General features: G+C 36.8%; 2 protein-coding genes across 2 annotated transcripts in view; both read right to left on the reverse strand.

The window, feature by feature from the left end:
* LOC128237228 (zinc finger MYND domain-containing protein 11-like) overlaps window positions 1-18492 on the reverse strand; it is a 68440-nt gene that overhangs the window by 4150 nt on the left and 45798 nt on the right. The window lies entirely within an intron of this gene.
* LOC128235734 (zinc finger MYND domain-containing protein 11-like) lies at window positions 1187-17973 on the reverse strand. The gene is made up of 9 exons (XM_052950538.1): window positions 17911-17973; window positions 14833-14910; window positions 8937-9132; window positions 8009-8175; window positions 7206-7391; window positions 6588-6722; window positions 5679-5828; window positions 5115-5300; window positions 1187-3136 (listed from the first exon to the last, which is right to left on the reverse strand). Exons 1-9 carry the CDS (start codon window positions 17971-17973, stop codon window positions 3014-3016), a joined length of 1284 nt encoding a protein of 427 aa, XP_052806498.1. The 3' UTR covers window positions 1187-3013.

Raw genomic sequence — 18492 nt, forward strand, 5'->3', positions numbered from 1 at the left:
CCAGCTGGCTCAACTCACTTGCTCAATGAACTGGATGTAAAGAACCGATTTCTTTATACTGAAGGTAAGCATTCCCACTTGGCGTGAATTTTCCAAGGCTCAAGGTAAATCAACCTGTCCCTGGGAGTTCGTGCCAACGGGGTTGGACTGTATAGAACATATTTGTAAAAATTTACCTGACATGATGTTTTAAGGAATTCTTAGAACTTGAATCCATAAATTCATTGTTAAGAAATTGCTCGTATTTAAAGCAGATTCATGCAAATATTCTGTTTCGATGAATGATTTCTTTTCACGAGACAGTATTTTTGGAAAATATACCATGGTTTCATAAGATATCATTATATACAAACATTTAAAATGTTATAAAGATACTTTACAAAATATATACCATTTCACAATAAACAACTTTATAAATCGCAAAATAGTAAAATTTAGAATATAACAAATATACAAAGATAACTATGGAGTTATCCATATTAATAAATCAGTTAGAGCTGCACTCTCACAGATTGAACATTTTTACCGTTTTTTATTTTAATGTCTCGGAACGAAAAATGCATGAAATACAGTGATATAAGACTGGGGACTAAAAAGTCAGATTGCAGCTTTTCATATTTCTTTTCAAAAATTGATGTTTTATGCAGTTTCTTGAAGCGTTGGTAAGGCTTTTAGCCACAAAACATTAGTTTTTGAATGAAAATATGAAAATCTGTGATCTGATCTTTTGTTAGCAGTCTTATATCACTGGTTGTTAGATAGTTTGCAAAACTTGGCTCATTCCAAGACAAATAATAAAAAAAAGTAAAAAAAAACTGTAAATCTGTGAGAGTGAAGCTTTAAGATAAAAATATGTATATCATCATGCAATCTTAACAACTTGCAAAACAAGTATAGTGTCTATCTAGACAAACTATAGGATACAAAACAGTAACGAGCACAGATACTGGGGCCTCTTCCATTAGAGGATCTTAGTTGAAACTTACATCTTAAATCTGTAGGATGATCACAGATGGTTACAGGTTATTTTTTTCGTAATATGAGTTTTGTTTTCAACTTAAATACTGGCTTAAGTTTGATTGATACAATAATATAGGAAAATAACAAAACTATGACACCAAATAACGCCTCAGATCATAAATGAAACTGGCCCCTGGGTCAATATTTTTATTTTCATGCTAAAAAGAAATTGTTGTATTCCCCTGACTGCTTCATCATAGAACACTTAAGTATGGGGGATGGAATAATGTTCCAGTATTGCCGTGGAGGGCAAGAAAAGCTTCTATTTTTTTAGTGATAAACTTGTTTCACAAAATGGTACGATGGATATAATTACATTGTCAATCATATTGTTAATTTAATGATGACAACTGTGACCAAATGGGGTGGTGGTATATCAAACAATGGCGTTGTTGTTGCTAATGGTCTCGATGTACTGTAGTCATCAGTATCTATTTAACCTGAATATGCACTTCATGGCTTAACATGTTATGATTTCATTATACACCAACATGTAATTTTTCAATGCATCTTAACCTGAATGTATTATATTGGTTCTAATTCAACTATATATGTGTAATCAGAGCAGTTATGTGCTATGCTATGTGAAGATGTGTAGCCGGTAATGTGTTGATGTGTAGATGGAAATGTGTTGATGTATTCATGGCTATGTGTTGATGTATTCATGGCTATGTGTTGATGTATTCATGGCTATGTGTTGATGTGTACATGTATGTGCTGATGGCTATGTGTTGATGGTTATGTGTTGATGGCTATGTGTTGATGTATTCATGACTAGGCTATGTGTTGATGTATTCATGGCTATGTGTTGATGGCTATGTTGATGTATTTATGGCTATGTGTTGATGTATTCATGGCTATGTGTTGATGTATTCATGGCTCAATCACATGATTGAAATGTATTAAGAGATCAGATATGTTTAAGAAACTGAGTGTTAAATTGACTTGGTGTTTATGAAAAAAAATTAAAGTTCATGGTGACATATATGGTGTATTTTCAAGTCAGCAATACAGATGGTTACCTAATAACAGTCTTAAACATATTATAATTCAAACTGTCTTTTAGTAACAATCATTTTCTGCTCTTTATATATGTCAAGCATTTCAAAAATTGTTGATACAATTATCAAAATCGAAGTCTAGATCAATATGCCTAAAAGCTTACTTTACTTTTAGCTATGAAAGTGAAACAAGACTGCCCTATGGTAATTCTAAAATTGGAAAACACAAACAGTTCACAAAATGTACATATTCCAAAACTGGATATCCTCTATATATTCTTAACAACTATTGTAATATTTTTAAACATTTTGTATAAAATTCAGACTTTAACATTCTCAGACATGTTTAACCAGACTTGAGCATGAAATTTGTGTTCTTTCACATGAAAGTCCAAAACCTGATTAACAATGTGAAATTTTTGACTTCTAAATATTTCACTATTGAAGGTTTCATACAGTTTCACAAGTCTGATATTCCCCTGTACACATTTCCCCATAGTATCTTATCCTGTTATAACACATAAATGCGCTCTATATGCCAGTGACCCTGACGACAATTCACTCTGTGGTATGATGCATTCCAACTGAAGTGTTTTATGATTCACAGGAAGAGACATGCTGAAAGATATTTCACCAATGTCACAATTCTTATTAATATTTTTTGGGTTATACTGCCAAAATATGACATGTTCCAGCCACAATGGTACACATTTCACAGGAGTGAAAGTAAAGTGTGAAAATTCTTGTACACATTCACCCTGTGTTAAAATCCTTGTACACATTTCCACAGCATGGTTAATTCATCAATTTCTGTGAGTGACCCATGTTTGCTCTTTGAGCAAAAGTTACTGTGGAAATATTACACAAATTTATGACACATCCAGTCACAATAGTTCACTCGTTCACAGGAGTGAAAGTAAAGTGTGAAAATCCTTGTACACATTCACCCTGCGTGGTAGTGTTTATCTCACAGTTCCCAGTGTGGGGTGAGTTTATCTCTTCCTGCGACAGACCCTCTTGTGTTCCTTGTGCCAGTGTTCCTGCTGACATTTCACACTACAGTACGATGTGTTCCAACAACAGTGGTACATGGCTTCCTCCTCACAATTGAAACACTGAAATAAACACATAATAGTTATCATTTTATTTGAATAAGATAACATAAATTTTATATCGATTTAAACATATACAGCTTATAATTACAATTTTTATACATAAATCAGATATTCATTAATACACAAATAATGAAATAAATTTCAATTACAATTAATAGTACTAATTAGCTTCCTAATTAGCTTTAATTATCATGTCACACATAGAATGCTAATGCAGTAATGGTTCATAGCATGGAATAAGACATTTGAATAAACAGACAATGGGCCAAATGTTCAGAACTTGGTTAAGTTAACAACATGATTAATGGCATTGTTGTTTACTTTTAAGGTTGTTTACTTTTAAATGTTAAATATTTGATGTAATTACCCGATGCCCTATATAAATGTAATCAACTCTTTTCGACTGTTTAACAAATAGTGATCAACATTACAATGAGCAAATGACCGGTAAACAGTATAAACTGTTATGGGTTTTACCAAGATTCTAAAAACAAGAGCTGTCACAGTATGTGACGAATGCCCCCGAATGTGACATTGACCTACGAACAAGGTCAGTACATGAAAAGTTGATCTTGCCTTTAAGTGTCAAATACATATGGCAAGTTATTTTAAATTGCCTCTGAACATAAAAAAATACCACCCATACTTGACAACCTACATGTACACTGTTATGTCCTTATATTCAGAATTCCCTTGTGAATAAACACCTTAGAGGTAGGGACATGGGTCTTGTACACGACATGTCGTCTTTGTATGTGGAACACATGTGGCAAGTGATTTTAAAATCTGTCCATACAAGGGAAAGTAACAGCCCTGACACGACAACCTATACTCTATGTCCTTATATGAAGCACTCCATTGTGAATAAACACTAAGTGTGACCTTGACCTTTGAGGTAGGGACACGGGTCTTGCACGCCACACGTCATCTTGGTATGTGGTACACATGTGGCAAGTTATTTTAAAATCTGTCCATACAAGAGAAAGTTACAGCCCGGACACGACAACCTATACTCTATGTCCTTATATGCAGCACTCCATTGAGAATAAACACTAAGTGTGACCTTGACCTTTGACGTAGGGACACGAGTCTTGCACACCACACGTCGTCTTGGTATGTGGAACACATATGGCAAGTTATTTTAAAATCTGTCCATACAAGGGAAAGTTACATCAATGTTAACTTTAACGAAGTTCTAAACAGTTGAGTCGGCCCAATATTCAACATCTCATATGGAGAACTGGACGGGATGCAACAGCTATTGTTTTTATGTGAGCCATCTAAGCCAGCGTGATCTTTCTGACATGTTTTCCATTTTAAAATAATACGTTATTGTTTAAAAGTGAATGTCCTGAAAAGTTTCAGAATCATTGACAACATTGAAAATTTGCAATATGAACAACAACACTTAAGCCATAAAAAAACATCTTGACTTTGAATTTTTCTTTTGATAAAAAAGAGCCACATTTAATAATATAAAGAACCACTTTGAGAAAAAATTGTTTCCATGTGAAAAATACAAACAAAAGTTCTGCGCAGCTATATTGCCAAAGCATGTGTTTTTTTCAAGAAAGGGGCATAACTCAACTATTTTTGAAGTCAGAGATATGGGCCCACTATACATTATTATTATTATGCTTATTGTCTCTGGCTGCATGTACACCAATTTGGTTTGAATACCTTCTCCAATTTTAGAATTACAACCAAGGTTTGAACCGCTGTCAACATTTTTTTTGCCGATTGTTCAGAACATTGTTTAAGTTAACAACGTGATTAACAACATCATTGTTAACTTTAAAATGTATAGTAGCTGATGATGTTTCCATATATTTAAATAAAACAAGTAGAGCTAAAACTGTTGATTAAAACCTTGAAATGATTTGAAAGTAAACAACAATGACATTAACATGGTTTTAAACTTTAACAAAGCTCTGAACAATCAGACCAATACCTATCAACCCAATGATCAAATACCCACCCATTGTTTTTTCTTGGTCGCAGAGATTGTTTCTTTGTGTTTCTGTGCCAGTTTCTTCATCTCATCTTTGTACTGCTCCTTACATTTCTCCTCTGTCTGTCGGCGAACCTTGTCTAGTTCCGCCTGCAGTTTACTCATTGCACGCGACACAGCCTGCTGTTTGTCTTCCTCAAAATCCTTACGAAGCTAAAAAAAATAAATAGTGTAAATTTATCAAGAATTTAAGGATCGCATTTGTTTGTGCGTTTATGCTGTATAAACACAGGTGTTTATTATTACATACACAATAGGACTGAACTTATCCTAAGTGACTCAAACATAGAGCTATAATGAACACTTACATTATGGGCAGAACTTACCCAGTAGACTCAAACATCCAGCTATTATGGATAAATACATTATAGAACTGAACTGATCCCAACCCCCTCAAACATACATCTAGTTCAAAAGATGTATACGCATTCTAGTGGAAAATAAACTATAGTGCTTAAAGTTAAAATCTGCTGAAGTGCATAGAATGCTTGCCATTTAAAAGTCCAGAGATATGTCCAATTTTACACTCACCCTTTCCGAGAGCTCCTCTAATCCTCTGGCCTTCTCCTCGCGGAAGTGTTTCTCCATTCTCTCTTTCTGCTCGACCATCAGACGACTATGTTTGCTGGCACAGTTACAGGTCTTTTCTTCCTCATTCTCTAACACAGGGGGCTCGTCAGACTATGGGGAATAGAAAATGACTTGTAAGATAATATAAAATATTGCACTAGTGTTTCACCATGTGTTCTTTCTGTTTTACCATAAAGTGCCTATAATTGAAGACTCAGTTATTTATGATTTCTGATGGAAAAGTAAAGATACAATTAGCTTTTTCCTCAAAAACAGCATTTTATCTAATTTTATATCATCAAGCCACACATATCTCCCATTCCTTCCAAACATCAACATACTGTCATTATGTGCAAAGTACAAAATACAGTTTACAGATAACTATCAATCATGTATTCACAAAGTCAGGAAAAATGAACAACTGAAGTTTCACCCTTCAACTTTTCTACTTCTAAACAATGAATAAATGACCATTTTGAAATCACATGTGAGTTTCATGTTGGTTATACATGACCAGGGTTTCTTACAGCTGACTATTGGCAATCATGCAAAATAGCCACCAGTTTGTAATAGTATGAGGGAATCATTCCCAAAGCAGGGTAAAGGGCATAAACCCCTTTTGAAATTGTTTCTAAAGTCATTCATATTAAGTTTGAAGTACTTTCAATTGTTTTCGATTCAAACGATTTTTAAAACTGTATAATGATCGGAAGCTAAGGGCTTTCAATCCTGGTTTCGAGATTAATCCTGACCTTTCGAACCCCTGACTTGACACAAGCAATTCCCATCTCTGCAAAAAGACAAATGATTGTAAATTGTACATATCCATGGGAATGAACTATGCACAAGGTTGGTGTAAGCCTGGTATACCTTGACCTCGTCAGTTTTACTGGGAGTATCAGTGACACTCTGTGACAACGATGGCGATGACTCCAGGCTGGGTGATGGCGTAGCTGTGTCTATTGTCTGCTCCTCTGTTTGTGTTGATGATACTGTGGTTGTTGCCTGTGAACACAAAGTAATTAGAAGCTGCTTTACAGCTGGTGCAATATCCAATAATTTTAGCGTAGTTTTTGAGCCATGCTTCAAGCAAACTATCTTTTATGAAAGTTAGCATAAGCATAAAGTGCATAAGTGTTATGATTCCTTCAAGTTAATTCACGGTACAAAGGGCGATAACTCTCACCAAGAGTTATAATTCTGGCACTGGGTACAATTTGACATTGTTATCTATTAATAATGCTCAAGGTTTCAATTATTTCTTTGAATCCCCTTGAGTAATGGCCTTGGCTGCCACGGAGTTACAATTCTTGCACAACTTCACATTGCCATCTACATATGCTTCAAGTTTCTGAGTTATGATGTGGACAAAATTCAGTTTATAAGAATAAGAATAATAAGGATACTGACAACAACAATATGTATCCATTGATCAAAGGGAAGACTTAATTTAAGTTATTGCTACTTAAAATCTAACAATATGCATACCTTCTTGCTTGTCTGTGATGCAGTGTTGTTGGTGGATAGGCGTGACCGTTTCTTGGGCGGTTTGTGTGGCTCTTTCTTTGCTTCAACTTCTTCTCCATTAAAGGCGAAATCGTCTGTGCTCGCAGCCATTGACTTACTTGGCTGGTACTCCTCAGTGGACGTCACTACGTCATCTGGGACTGATACCTGGAGTAGAGAGGTGTGTATAAAAGTAAAAGCCGGAAATAGGTGGAGGAAAAAGGGCACTATAGACAGTTTCAACTTTAAAGTGTGGCTAATGTAATACTGATCAATTTGATGATCAGTTTCTTCTTACAGGTGAACAATTTATTGTAGCGCACTGTTGAGTGCTACTCACAAATTCCCTCTTTGCAGCTTTTTTAAGGAAACTGTTGAGTGTTTCTCATACATGATAGTCATCTTTTTCCTCTTGGAACACTTGCTGATGGACATAGAAGTTGAGGCAAATGTTGTGTGCTACTCACCTGAACTGTTCTTTTCTACTCAACAGCTTTCTTTTGGCCGCCTACCGAATGTTAAGTGCTACTCTTACATTTCGGGAGGAAAATGTTGAGTGCTTCATACCTCTCTCTCTTGGCAGCTGTATGTAAAGTAAACTTTAATGTGCTATTTTACAAACTGTTGAATGTTGCTCTCCCTTTTCCTCTTCACCCCCTTGCCATATCAGATTTGGAGGAAACATCAGATTTAGACGAAACTGTTCATTTTTACTCACCTGTTTCCTCTTTGCCCCCTTGCTATTTCAGATCTGGATGTGGAGGAATCTGTTCATTTTTACTCACCCGTTTCCTCTTGGCAGCCTTGCTGGTTGAGATGGAGGTGGAGGAAACTGTTGTGTGCTGCTCCTCTTCTTCCTCCTCATCCTCGTTATCCTCCTCCTCAGCCCGCTGCTCCTGCTCCTGAAGCAGCTTCTGGTGAATCTTCAGTTCCTCCATTGACTTGTTGAAACCTGCAGGGGGGAAGCAAACTGTTGTTTTCACCACAATCTTTTCTGGTTTGACCAGTTTATGTTTTTTATTGTGTTTTAAATTTCATTTTATTGTAATATACATGAAGATAATATATATATTTAAAATGTATACAAAAGTCACGAATAAAATAAATCTGGAGACAATATTTGAGTTAACTGTTTTTATTTTGTGTCAATAGTAGAGAAAGGGTGAAAAACGTAGAAGTTAAAAGGAAAGCAATGTAATTTATATTATAAAAAAAGTACTTGCGTTGCTAAAAATAAAAAAACCCTTTACAGTCATCAAGAACTTGGCTTATTAAGTGCTTATTTCCATCAATAATGTAATGTATGCTATTCCTTTTAACCTTTTTACTTGCCAATGGTTTATATTTACGAATACAGAACACACATATAGTTAGACCTATGAAACAACATTCATCTAATAAGACTGAACTAGCCTACTTTCTTACACAAGTGCTTGGTATCAAATCTTTAATGAAAGTTTATAAGATCCAGAATTTGAGCAAGCCTGGAAAGCTATTTACCGGAGCAGGTCTGGTGAAGTGTGCATATTATTTTGACTTTAAAAAGGGCCAAATTTTGAAACAGTTACTGATACCTAAAATTTATTTAAATATCTATATCTCACTAAAAAAAGTCTATAAACCACTTGAAAGCATCAATAAAATAATTGTCTTTCAAAAGATAACAACTTCCAGCAGAATACTGCTTCTAATTCTGTAAGCCACGGGACTAACCTGTTGTTTTCTTGAATGTAACCTTTTTGAGATCTGCATCTATGGGTTTAATCTGATCTTTTGGAATGACGGCTCGCTGATGGGGGTTACCGAAGAACCTGACGTCATATCGTTCCTCGTTGATATAGTGTATAACCTTAGCCGGCCAGTAGCTGTAGCCCTTCAACTTGGCATAAACCAACTCATGTGGGGGGTCCTAGAAATGCACATATACATAGTTATCATAGGACAATACAACAACTATCAACTGATGCAGATTGAGGGTGCTACATAACTGTATTGATTAAATTAACAATCCAGGCTTCTGAAACTGTAATCATACAAGAGGGCCATGATGGCCCTGTATCGCTCACCTGTAGCTTTGCTAAATAAAGTGAACATTCTGACCTATTATCATAAAGATCCAATGAAAAGTATGGCCCCTAGAGGCCACTCTTTTATTTGTCCCACTGACCTAGTTTTTTACCCCACATGACCCTATCAGTAGGCAATGCTTCAAACCAAATATTTAAGACCTAGTCCTTGTGGCTTCAGACAAGAAAATTTTAAAGTTTTTTCCTATATAAGCCTATGTAAAACTTGTGACACCCAGGGTGAGGCCTCTTTTCACCACAGGTGCACAAATTGAACAATCTTGGTAGCGGGCCACTAGGTTATGCCACATATAAAATGCCAATGTCTTGTTGGTTTAGACAAGAAGTTTTTTGTTCTATATAAGCCTATGCAAAACTTGTGACTCCCCCCAGGATAGGGCCTCTTCTCCCCAGGGGCATAAATTGAACAATCTTGGTAGAGGACCACTTGGTTATGATACATACCAAATATTGAATGCGTAGGCCTTGCATTTTCAGACAAGAAGATTTTTAAACACTTTCCTTATATAAGCCTATGTAAAACTTGTGACCCCCTAGGTGGGGCCTCTTATCACTTCAGGGGCATAATTTGAATAATCTCGGTAGAGAACCACAAGGTAAAGCTACATACCATATATCAAATGCCTAGGCCTTGTGGTTTTAGTTATTGACCGCGAATGACCCAATATCGAACTTGACCTATATTTTTCTAGAGATGATCATTCTGACCAAGTTGAATTGAGTTAAGCCTAAAATTGTGACCTCTATTGTGTTCACAAGGTTTTTCTACTAATTGACCTAGTGACCTAGTTTTTGACCTGGGTTGACCCAATATGGAACTTGACCTAGCTTATGTTAAGATGATCATTCTGACCAAGTTTCATTAAGATAAGGCTAAAATTGTGACCTCTATTTTGTTCACAAGGTTTTTCTAATAATTGACCTAGTGACCTAGTTATTGACTGCGTATGACCCAATATCGAACTTGACCCAGATTTTATAGAGATGATCATTCTGACCAAGTTGCATTAAGATTAGCCTAAAAATGTGACCTCTATTGTGTTCACAAGGGTTTTGTACTAATTGACCTAGTGACCTAGTTATTGACCGCAGATGACCCAATATCGAACTTGACCTAGATTTTATAGAGATGATCATTCTGACCAAGTTGCATTGAGATTAGGCTAAAATTGTGACCTCTATTGTGTTCACAAGGTTTTTGTACTAATTGACCTAGTGACCTAGTTATTGACCGTGAATGACCCAATATCAAACTTGACCTACATTTTACAGCGATGATCATTCTGACCAATTTGCATTGAGATTAGGCTAAAATTGTGACCTATATTGTGTTCACAAGGTTTTTCTACTAATTGACCTAGTGACCTAGTTATTGACCGCGGATGACCCAATATCGAACTTGACCTAGATTTTATAGAGATGATCATTCTGACCAAGTTGCATTGATATTAGGCTAAAATTGTGACCTCTAATGTGTTCACAAGGTATTTCTACTAATTGACCTACTGACCTAGTTTTTGACCCCAGATGACCCAATATCGAACTTGACCTAGATTTCATAGAGATGATCAGTCTGACCAAGTTTCATAAAGATTAGGTCAAAATTGTGACCTCTGTTGTGTTCACAAGGTTTTTCTAATAATTGACCTAGTGACCTAGTTATTGACTGCAGATGACCCAATATCGAACTTGACCTAGATTTTATAGAGATGATTATTCTGACCAACTTGCATTGAGATTAGGCTAAAATTGTGACCTCTATTGTGTTCACAAGGTTTTTGTACTAATTGACCTAGTGACCTAGTTGTTGACCGCGGATGACCCAATATCGAACTTGACCTATATTTTATAGAGATGATCATTCTGACCAAGTTGCATTGAGATTAGGCTAAAATTGTGACCTCTATTGTGTTCACAAGGTTTTTCTACTAATTGACCTAGTGACCTAGTTTTTGACCTGGGTTGACCCAATATGGAACTTGACCTAGCTTATGTTAAGATGATCATTCTGACCAAGTTTCATTAAGATAAGGCTAAAATTGTGACCTCTATTTTGTTCACAAGGTTTTTCTAATAATTGACCTAGTGACCTAGTTATTGACTGCGTATGACCCAATATCGAACTTGACCCAGATTTTATAGAGATGATCATTCTGACCAAGTTGCATTAAGATTAGCCTAAAATTGTGACCTCTATTGTGTTCACAAGGTTTTTGTACTAATTGACCTAGTTATTGACCGCGGATGACCCAATATCGAACTTGACCTAGATTTTATAGAGATGATCATTCTGACCAAGTTGCATTGAGATTAGGCTAAAATTGTGACCTCTATTGTGTTCACAAGGTTTTTGTACTAATTGACCTAGTGACCTAGTTATTGACCGTGAGTGACCCAATATCAAACTTGACCTACATTTTACAGCGATGATCATTCTGACCAATTTGCATTGAGATTAGGCTAAAATTGTGACCTCTATTGTGTTCACAAGGTTTTTCTACTAATTGACCTAGTGACCTAGTTATTGACCGCGGATGACCCAATATCGAACTTGACCTAGATTTTATAGAGATGGTCATTCTGACCAAGCTGCATTGAGATTAGGCTAAAATTGTGACCTCTAATGTGTTCACAAGGTATTTCTACTAATTGACCTACTGACCTAGTTTTTGACCCCAGATGACCCAATATCGAACTTGACCTAGATTTCATAGAGATGATCAGTCTGACCAAGTTTCATAAAGATTAGGTCAAAATTGTGACCTCTGTTGTGTTCACAAGGTTTTTCTAATAATTGACCTAGTGACCTAGTTATTGACTGAGGATGACCCAATATCAAACTTGACCTAGATTTTATAGAGATGATTATTCTGACCAAGTTGCATTGAGATTAGGCTAAAATTGTGACCTCTATTGTGTTCACAAGGTTTTTGTACTAATTGACCTAGTGACCTAGTTGTTGACCGCGGATGACCCAATATCGAACTTGACCTACATTTTATTGAGATGATCATTCTGACCAAGTTGCATTGAGATTAGGCTAAAATTGTGACCTCTATTGTGTTCACAAGGTTTTTCTACTAATTGACCTAGTGACCTAATTATTGACCGCGGATAACCCAATATCGAACTTGACCTAGATTTTATAGAGATGACCATTCTGACCAAGTTGCATTGAGATTAGGCTAAAATTGTGACCTCTATTGTGTTCACAAGGTTTTTCTACTAATTGACCTAGTGACCTAGTTTTTGACCCCAGATGACCCAATATCGAACTTGACCTAGATTTTATAGAGATGATCAGTCTGACCAAGTTTCATAAAGATTAGGTCAAACTTGTGACCTCTATTGTGTTCACAAGCAATTTTTGGTTAAATATGTAATTATTAATAGCTAATAACTTACCTAGAGGAGATGTTTTTAATGCAAAATCATACCATTCTATATGCCACATTGAATATTTTAGTGATTGATGCTTGGTCGGTTTCTGTTGCTGAACTGTGTGGGTGAAAAGATGATGCATGTCAAAGTGGAACATGTTGCCACACCTTTCAACAACAGAAACCAGCCAGTTTGACATCTTTTGTTCATTTTCTGAAAATAAAACTAGCACAAAGATCAAACTTTAATATTTTTGCGGACTTTATTTTCAAAAAAGTAGGAATAGTAGGAGTTTTTTAGAAAAAAGTAGGAAAAAGAAGGAAGCTGTTAAAAAAGTAGGAAAAAGTAGGAATAGTAGGAAAAAGTAGGAATGCTGGAAGGCCTGTACCTTTGACCTATCTCAAAATCAATAGGGTTCATCTACTAGCCTTGACCAACTAGCATACCAAGTATGAAGTTCCTGGGTGCAAGCATTCTTTAGTTATTGAGCAGAAACCATTTCTTCACCTCAAGGTCACGGTGACCTTGACTTTTGACCTATTGATTTCAAAATCAAAAGGAGTCATGTACTGGTCATGACCAACTAGCGTACCAAGTATAAATATCCTGGGTACAAGCGTTCTTTAGTTATTGAGCAGAAACCATTTTTAAGCTTAAGGTCACCGCCAACATATCGTTTTTTACCTGAAGGTAACCTTGACCTTTGACCTTTTGATCCCAAATCAATAGGGGTCATCTACTAGTCATGAACAACTAGCATACCAAGTATGAAGTTCCTGGACCCAAAGGATCTTTAGTTATTGAGCGGAAACCGTTTCTTCACCTCAAGGTCACAGCGACCTTGACCTTTGACCTACTGATCTCAAAGTCAATAGGGGTCATCTACTAGTCATGACCAACTAGCATACCAAGTATGAAGTTCCTGGGTGCAAGCGTTCTTTAGTTATTGAGCGGTAACCGTTTCTTCACCTCAAGGCCACGGTGACCTTGACCTTTGACCTACAGGTCTCAACATCAATAGGAGACATCTACTAGTCATGACCAACTAGCATACCAAGTATTAAGTTTCTGGGTACAAGCGTTCTTTAGTTATTGAGCAGAAACCATTTTTAAGCTTAAGGTCACTGCCAACATTTCGTTTTTTAGCTGATGGTAACCTTGACCTTTGACCTTTTGATCTCAAATCAAATCAATAGGGGTCATCTACTAGTCATGAACAACTAGCATACCAAGTATGAAGTTCCTGGACCCAAAGGATCTTTAGTTTTTGAGCGGAAACCGTTTCTTCACCTCAAGGTCACGGCGACCATGACCTTTGACCTAGTGATCTCAAAATCAATAAGGGTCATCTACAAGTCATTACCAATAGCATACCAAGTATGAAGTTCCTGGGTGCAAGCATTCTTTAGTTATTGAGCGGAAACAAAGTTTGATGTACGGACTGACTGACGGACAGGGCAAAAACAATGTCTCCCCATGAATGGGGGAGACATTATAACTCTGGTTGCACAATAATCCTCAAGGTAAGTGCAATTTAATCTTAGTCTTCTAAATTGCAGGACAATTCCAAGTGTGAACGAGCACTTACAATCTCTTTTTATTTAGCTTGTAATTATAGAGATGCAGTAGTATTTCTGCCTACAGAGCAAGGGGTCATAGGTTCCATCACTGCCAGATACGCATAGCAATTTTTGCAGTCAGTTACATATAATTTTATTGTTACATGTGACCTATTCTCTTTAGCCATACATTAGCTCATTCAATTAAGTTATGATTGAAAGAGCACAGTGTTTTGCGAAAGCACGCATTATTTGGCGTAACAGAAGATGGGCCTTGCCATGTAGTAACAGTTCTGACATACCAAATGTCATCTGGTTTCATTAACAAACAATATCTGTACACAGGACCAATAATAATCTAACCTACAGTCAAACCCCATTAGCTCGAAATCGCTTGGCTCGAATCCTTTGTTGGCTCGACTGAATGAAAAGGACCCAATTCTTTTTACTGAAGGTAAGCGTTCTTGCTGCTTAAATTATCGAGGCTCCGTATATTTTCGTTGGACCCTGGGAGTTTGAGCCAGCGAGGTACGACTGTTTATACACAATGACAACATTAAACATTGAGGGAAGACTACTTACACAAGGTTGGGCAAACCAGTGCCTGGGTTTAGCATTCGACATGTAGTAGCAGTTCTGACATTGGGCCATCTCATCTATCTGGTAAAGTAAAAGCAAAACATTGAAAATGACAGAAAGCTGATCATCACATTATATTAAAGCTGCACTCTCACAGATTTACCGTTTTGACAACTTTTACATTTTTTGTTTTGGAAAAAGCAAACTTTTGCGTAAATATCTGCAAACCACTGATATAAGACTGCTGACAAAAGATCAGATCGCGGATTTCCATATTTCTGTTCGAAAATTAATGTTTTATGGCTTAAACCATTACTAACAGTATAAGAACAAGAGATGTTTGTCAAACATTATGCCCCCTGAGCGCCAAGTTGCCAGAAATATTTGGACAATTGAATGAAATATGCATGGACTGAAATGACAGCTGATTTGTCATTGGATGCATATGAGGCAGGTCATCTACTGGTCATACCTAATCTTCATGTCAAGTTTGATGACCATAGGTCCGGGAATTGTTGAGTTATCACTCGGACAAGCTTTGGTCTTCCAACAGACCGACCGACATGTGCAAAGCAATTATATAACCCCTCTGCTTCGAAGGGGGGCATAATTAAACTAGATGTTCACTGAAAACTGATACTTCAACTCATGCATTTAGTGACATATAAATTTCTACTGTCTACTATATAAGAAAATAAAATATGGACAATCAGAAAACCTTTTTTCAGCTTACAGTCACACTGACCTTGACCTTTGACCCACTGACCTCAAAATCAATAGGGTTCATCTGCTGGTCATGACCAATAAGCCTACCTAGTATGAGGTCCCTGGGTCAAAGCGTTCTCAAGTTATTGATCGGAAACCGTTTTTCATGTTAAGGTCACACTGACCTTGACCTTTGACCTCAAAATCAATAGGGTTCATCTGCTGGTCATGACCAATACACCTACCAAGTATGAGGTTCCTGGGTCAAAGCGTTCTCAAGTTATTGATCGGAAACCGTTTTTCATGTAAAGGTCACACTGACCTTGACCTTTGACCCACTGACCTCAAAATCAATAGGGTTCATCTGCTGGTCATGACCAATAAGCCTACCTAGTATGAGGTCCCTGGGTCAAAGCGTTCTCAAGTTATTGATCGGAAACCGTTTTTCATGTTAAGGTCACACTGACCTTGACCTTTGACCCACTGACCTCAAAATCAATAGGGTTCATCTGCTGGTCATGACCAATACACCTACCAAGTATGAGGTTCCTGGGTCAAAGCGTTCTCAAGTTATTGATCGGAAACCGTTTTTCATGTAAAGGTCACACTGACCTTGACCTTTGACCCACTGACCTCAAAATCAATAGGGTTCATCTGCTGGTGATGACCAATACACATACCAAGTATGAGGTCCCTCGGTCAAAGCGTTCTCAAGTTATTGATCGGAAACCATTTGGTATTCCGACCGACCGACCGACAGACAGACAGACCGGTCAAAGCGTTCTCAAGTTATTGATCGGAAACCATTTGGTATTCCGACCGACCGACCGACAGACAGACAGACCAACCGACCGACCGACCGACATGTGCAAAACAATATACCCCACTTTTTTCAAAAGGGGGCATAAAAATGCATAAAATAATGCAATTTTTGAACTTAAATATAAAAATCTGCAATCTATTTTTTTTGTCGGCAGTCTTATATAACTCGTTTCCATGGCTTTTTGCAAAAATTGGCTCGTTCCAAGACAAAAAATAAAAAAGTTGTTAAAACGTCCAATCTGTGAGAGTGTAGCTTTAACATTCAACATGTGAAACAAATCATTAAAGTGCCACATCCTTTCAAGCTTACAGATGCTATCAAAATTAGACTTTTGGATGAACAAGCCAAAATTCTTTCACTATTGCTTGGCATTAAAAATTGAACATGACCTGCATTATTTAAGAAATGAATCGCAGGATTGATTTCATTATCGGGGTATGAACGCAATTGTGACTCCACTGACTCCATGTGTACCTCGACCAGCCCGATTGCGTTTATATCCCCGATAATGACAACAATCCTGCAATTCATTACTTATATTTACACCAATAGTTCATTGATTCATTCAAGAATTGATAAAAAAAAATACTTCATTTCAATTAAGAAAACCTTACAGTAATCCTTTCTCACCCTTTCTGTAAATAGAATGACCTGTCTTTAACCAGACACATTTTATGAAATGGCGTCACAATAATGCGGAAAAAGATCAGCCACTTAACTTTTAAACATAAAATTGAAACACTAATGACAACACTGTTTTTAACTTATCATGAATTAACACTTTCTAAACTGTTGATGTTGACCTTCTGACACAATACAAACAATAAAAACATCAACAATTTTCATGAATATTATTATGGGATGATTTGCGATCCGAACATATACGAAGATCTTGCATTTATCAGATGATAACTGCAATTGCCAAAAGGCAGTTCATTTAAGGAAGGGAAGTTTAGGTGTAAATATTAATCCCTAATTTGAGGTAGCCTGGAAAGCATTTTATCCATGCAGGTGCGTGTTAATTTTGACCACTGAAAAAAAAAGTAATGAAAAGACAATGTTAAACTACATCTTCGCTAACAATGAAGAATTCAACTAGTGGCTAAGGTTTTTTTCTGACAAATTGGGGACGAAATTTGCCCCTTTTTCCATGATAAAATTTTCTTCTATGGAAAAATTGGTGTATTCTTAAAGAAACAATCTTATCACTTTCTTTCATCTTTTCTGTCTATTTTTTTTTTTATAGAATTCTTGTCCATTTCTAGGCAAAAAATGTTATTCCCAAATTAAATCGAAATAGAAAAAAATCCAGACGGAAAGGCCAGGTCCTATTCCCAAAATGGTGGGAAAGCTCCCAAATATCAACTTGTTAGTATGTTTAACATATTTCTAAGTGTTTGAGTTAATTGTTTTAGTGGAATCACCTATGCATTCACAAATGTACCACTTTCAACTAATTTAACCATGCTGTGACATAATGGGCTTGACCAGGCTGCGACATACATGGTTTGACCATGTTGCGACATACATGGTTTGACCATGTTGCGACATACATGGTTTGACAATGCTGCGACAAACAGGGTTTGACCATACTGTGCCATTGATGGTATGACCATGCTGCAACATTCATGGTTTGCCCATGCTGTGACATACATGGTTTGACCATGCTACAACATTCATGGTTTGACTGTGCTGTGACATACATGGTTTGACTGTGTTACAACATAGTTACATGGTTTGACCATGATACAACATACATGGCTTGGCCATGCTGTGACATACATGGTTTGACCATGATACAACAAACATGGCTTGGCCATGCTGTGACATACATGGTTTGACCATGATACAACAAACATGGCTTGGCCATGCTGCGACATACATGGTTTGACCATGCAGCAACATACATGGTTTGACAATGCTGCGACATACATGGTTTGACTGTGCTGCAACATACATGGTTTGACAATGCTGCGACAAACAGGGTTTGACTGTGCTGCAACATACATGGTTTGACACTGCTGCGACATACATGATTTGACTGTGCTGCAACATACATGGTTTGACAATGCTGCGACATACATGGTTTGACTGTGCTGCAACATACATGATTTGACTGTGTTACAACATAGTTA

Source organism: Mya arenaria, chromosome 1, assembly GCF_026914265.1.
Source record: "Mya arenaria isolate MELC-2E11 chromosome 1, ASM2691426v1".
In the NCBI taxonomy this organism is placed as follows: Eukaryota; Metazoa; Mollusca; class Bivalvia; order Myida; family Myidae; genus Mya; species Mya arenaria.

Coding starts and splice junctions, on each gene's coding strand:
- LOC128235734 (XM_052950538.1), bottom strand. CDS start 17,973: ATGGTCATACCATCAATGGCACAGTATGGTCAAACCCTGTTTGTCGCA. Junction 6,723..7,205: donor CATCACAGACAAGCAAGAAG/GTATGCATATTG, acceptor TTGTGTTCACAG/GCAACAACCACAGTATCATC. Junction 3,137..5,114: donor CGACCAAGAAAAAACAATGG/GTGGGTATTTGA, acceptor TGTTTATTTCAG/TGTTTCAATTGTGAGGAGGA.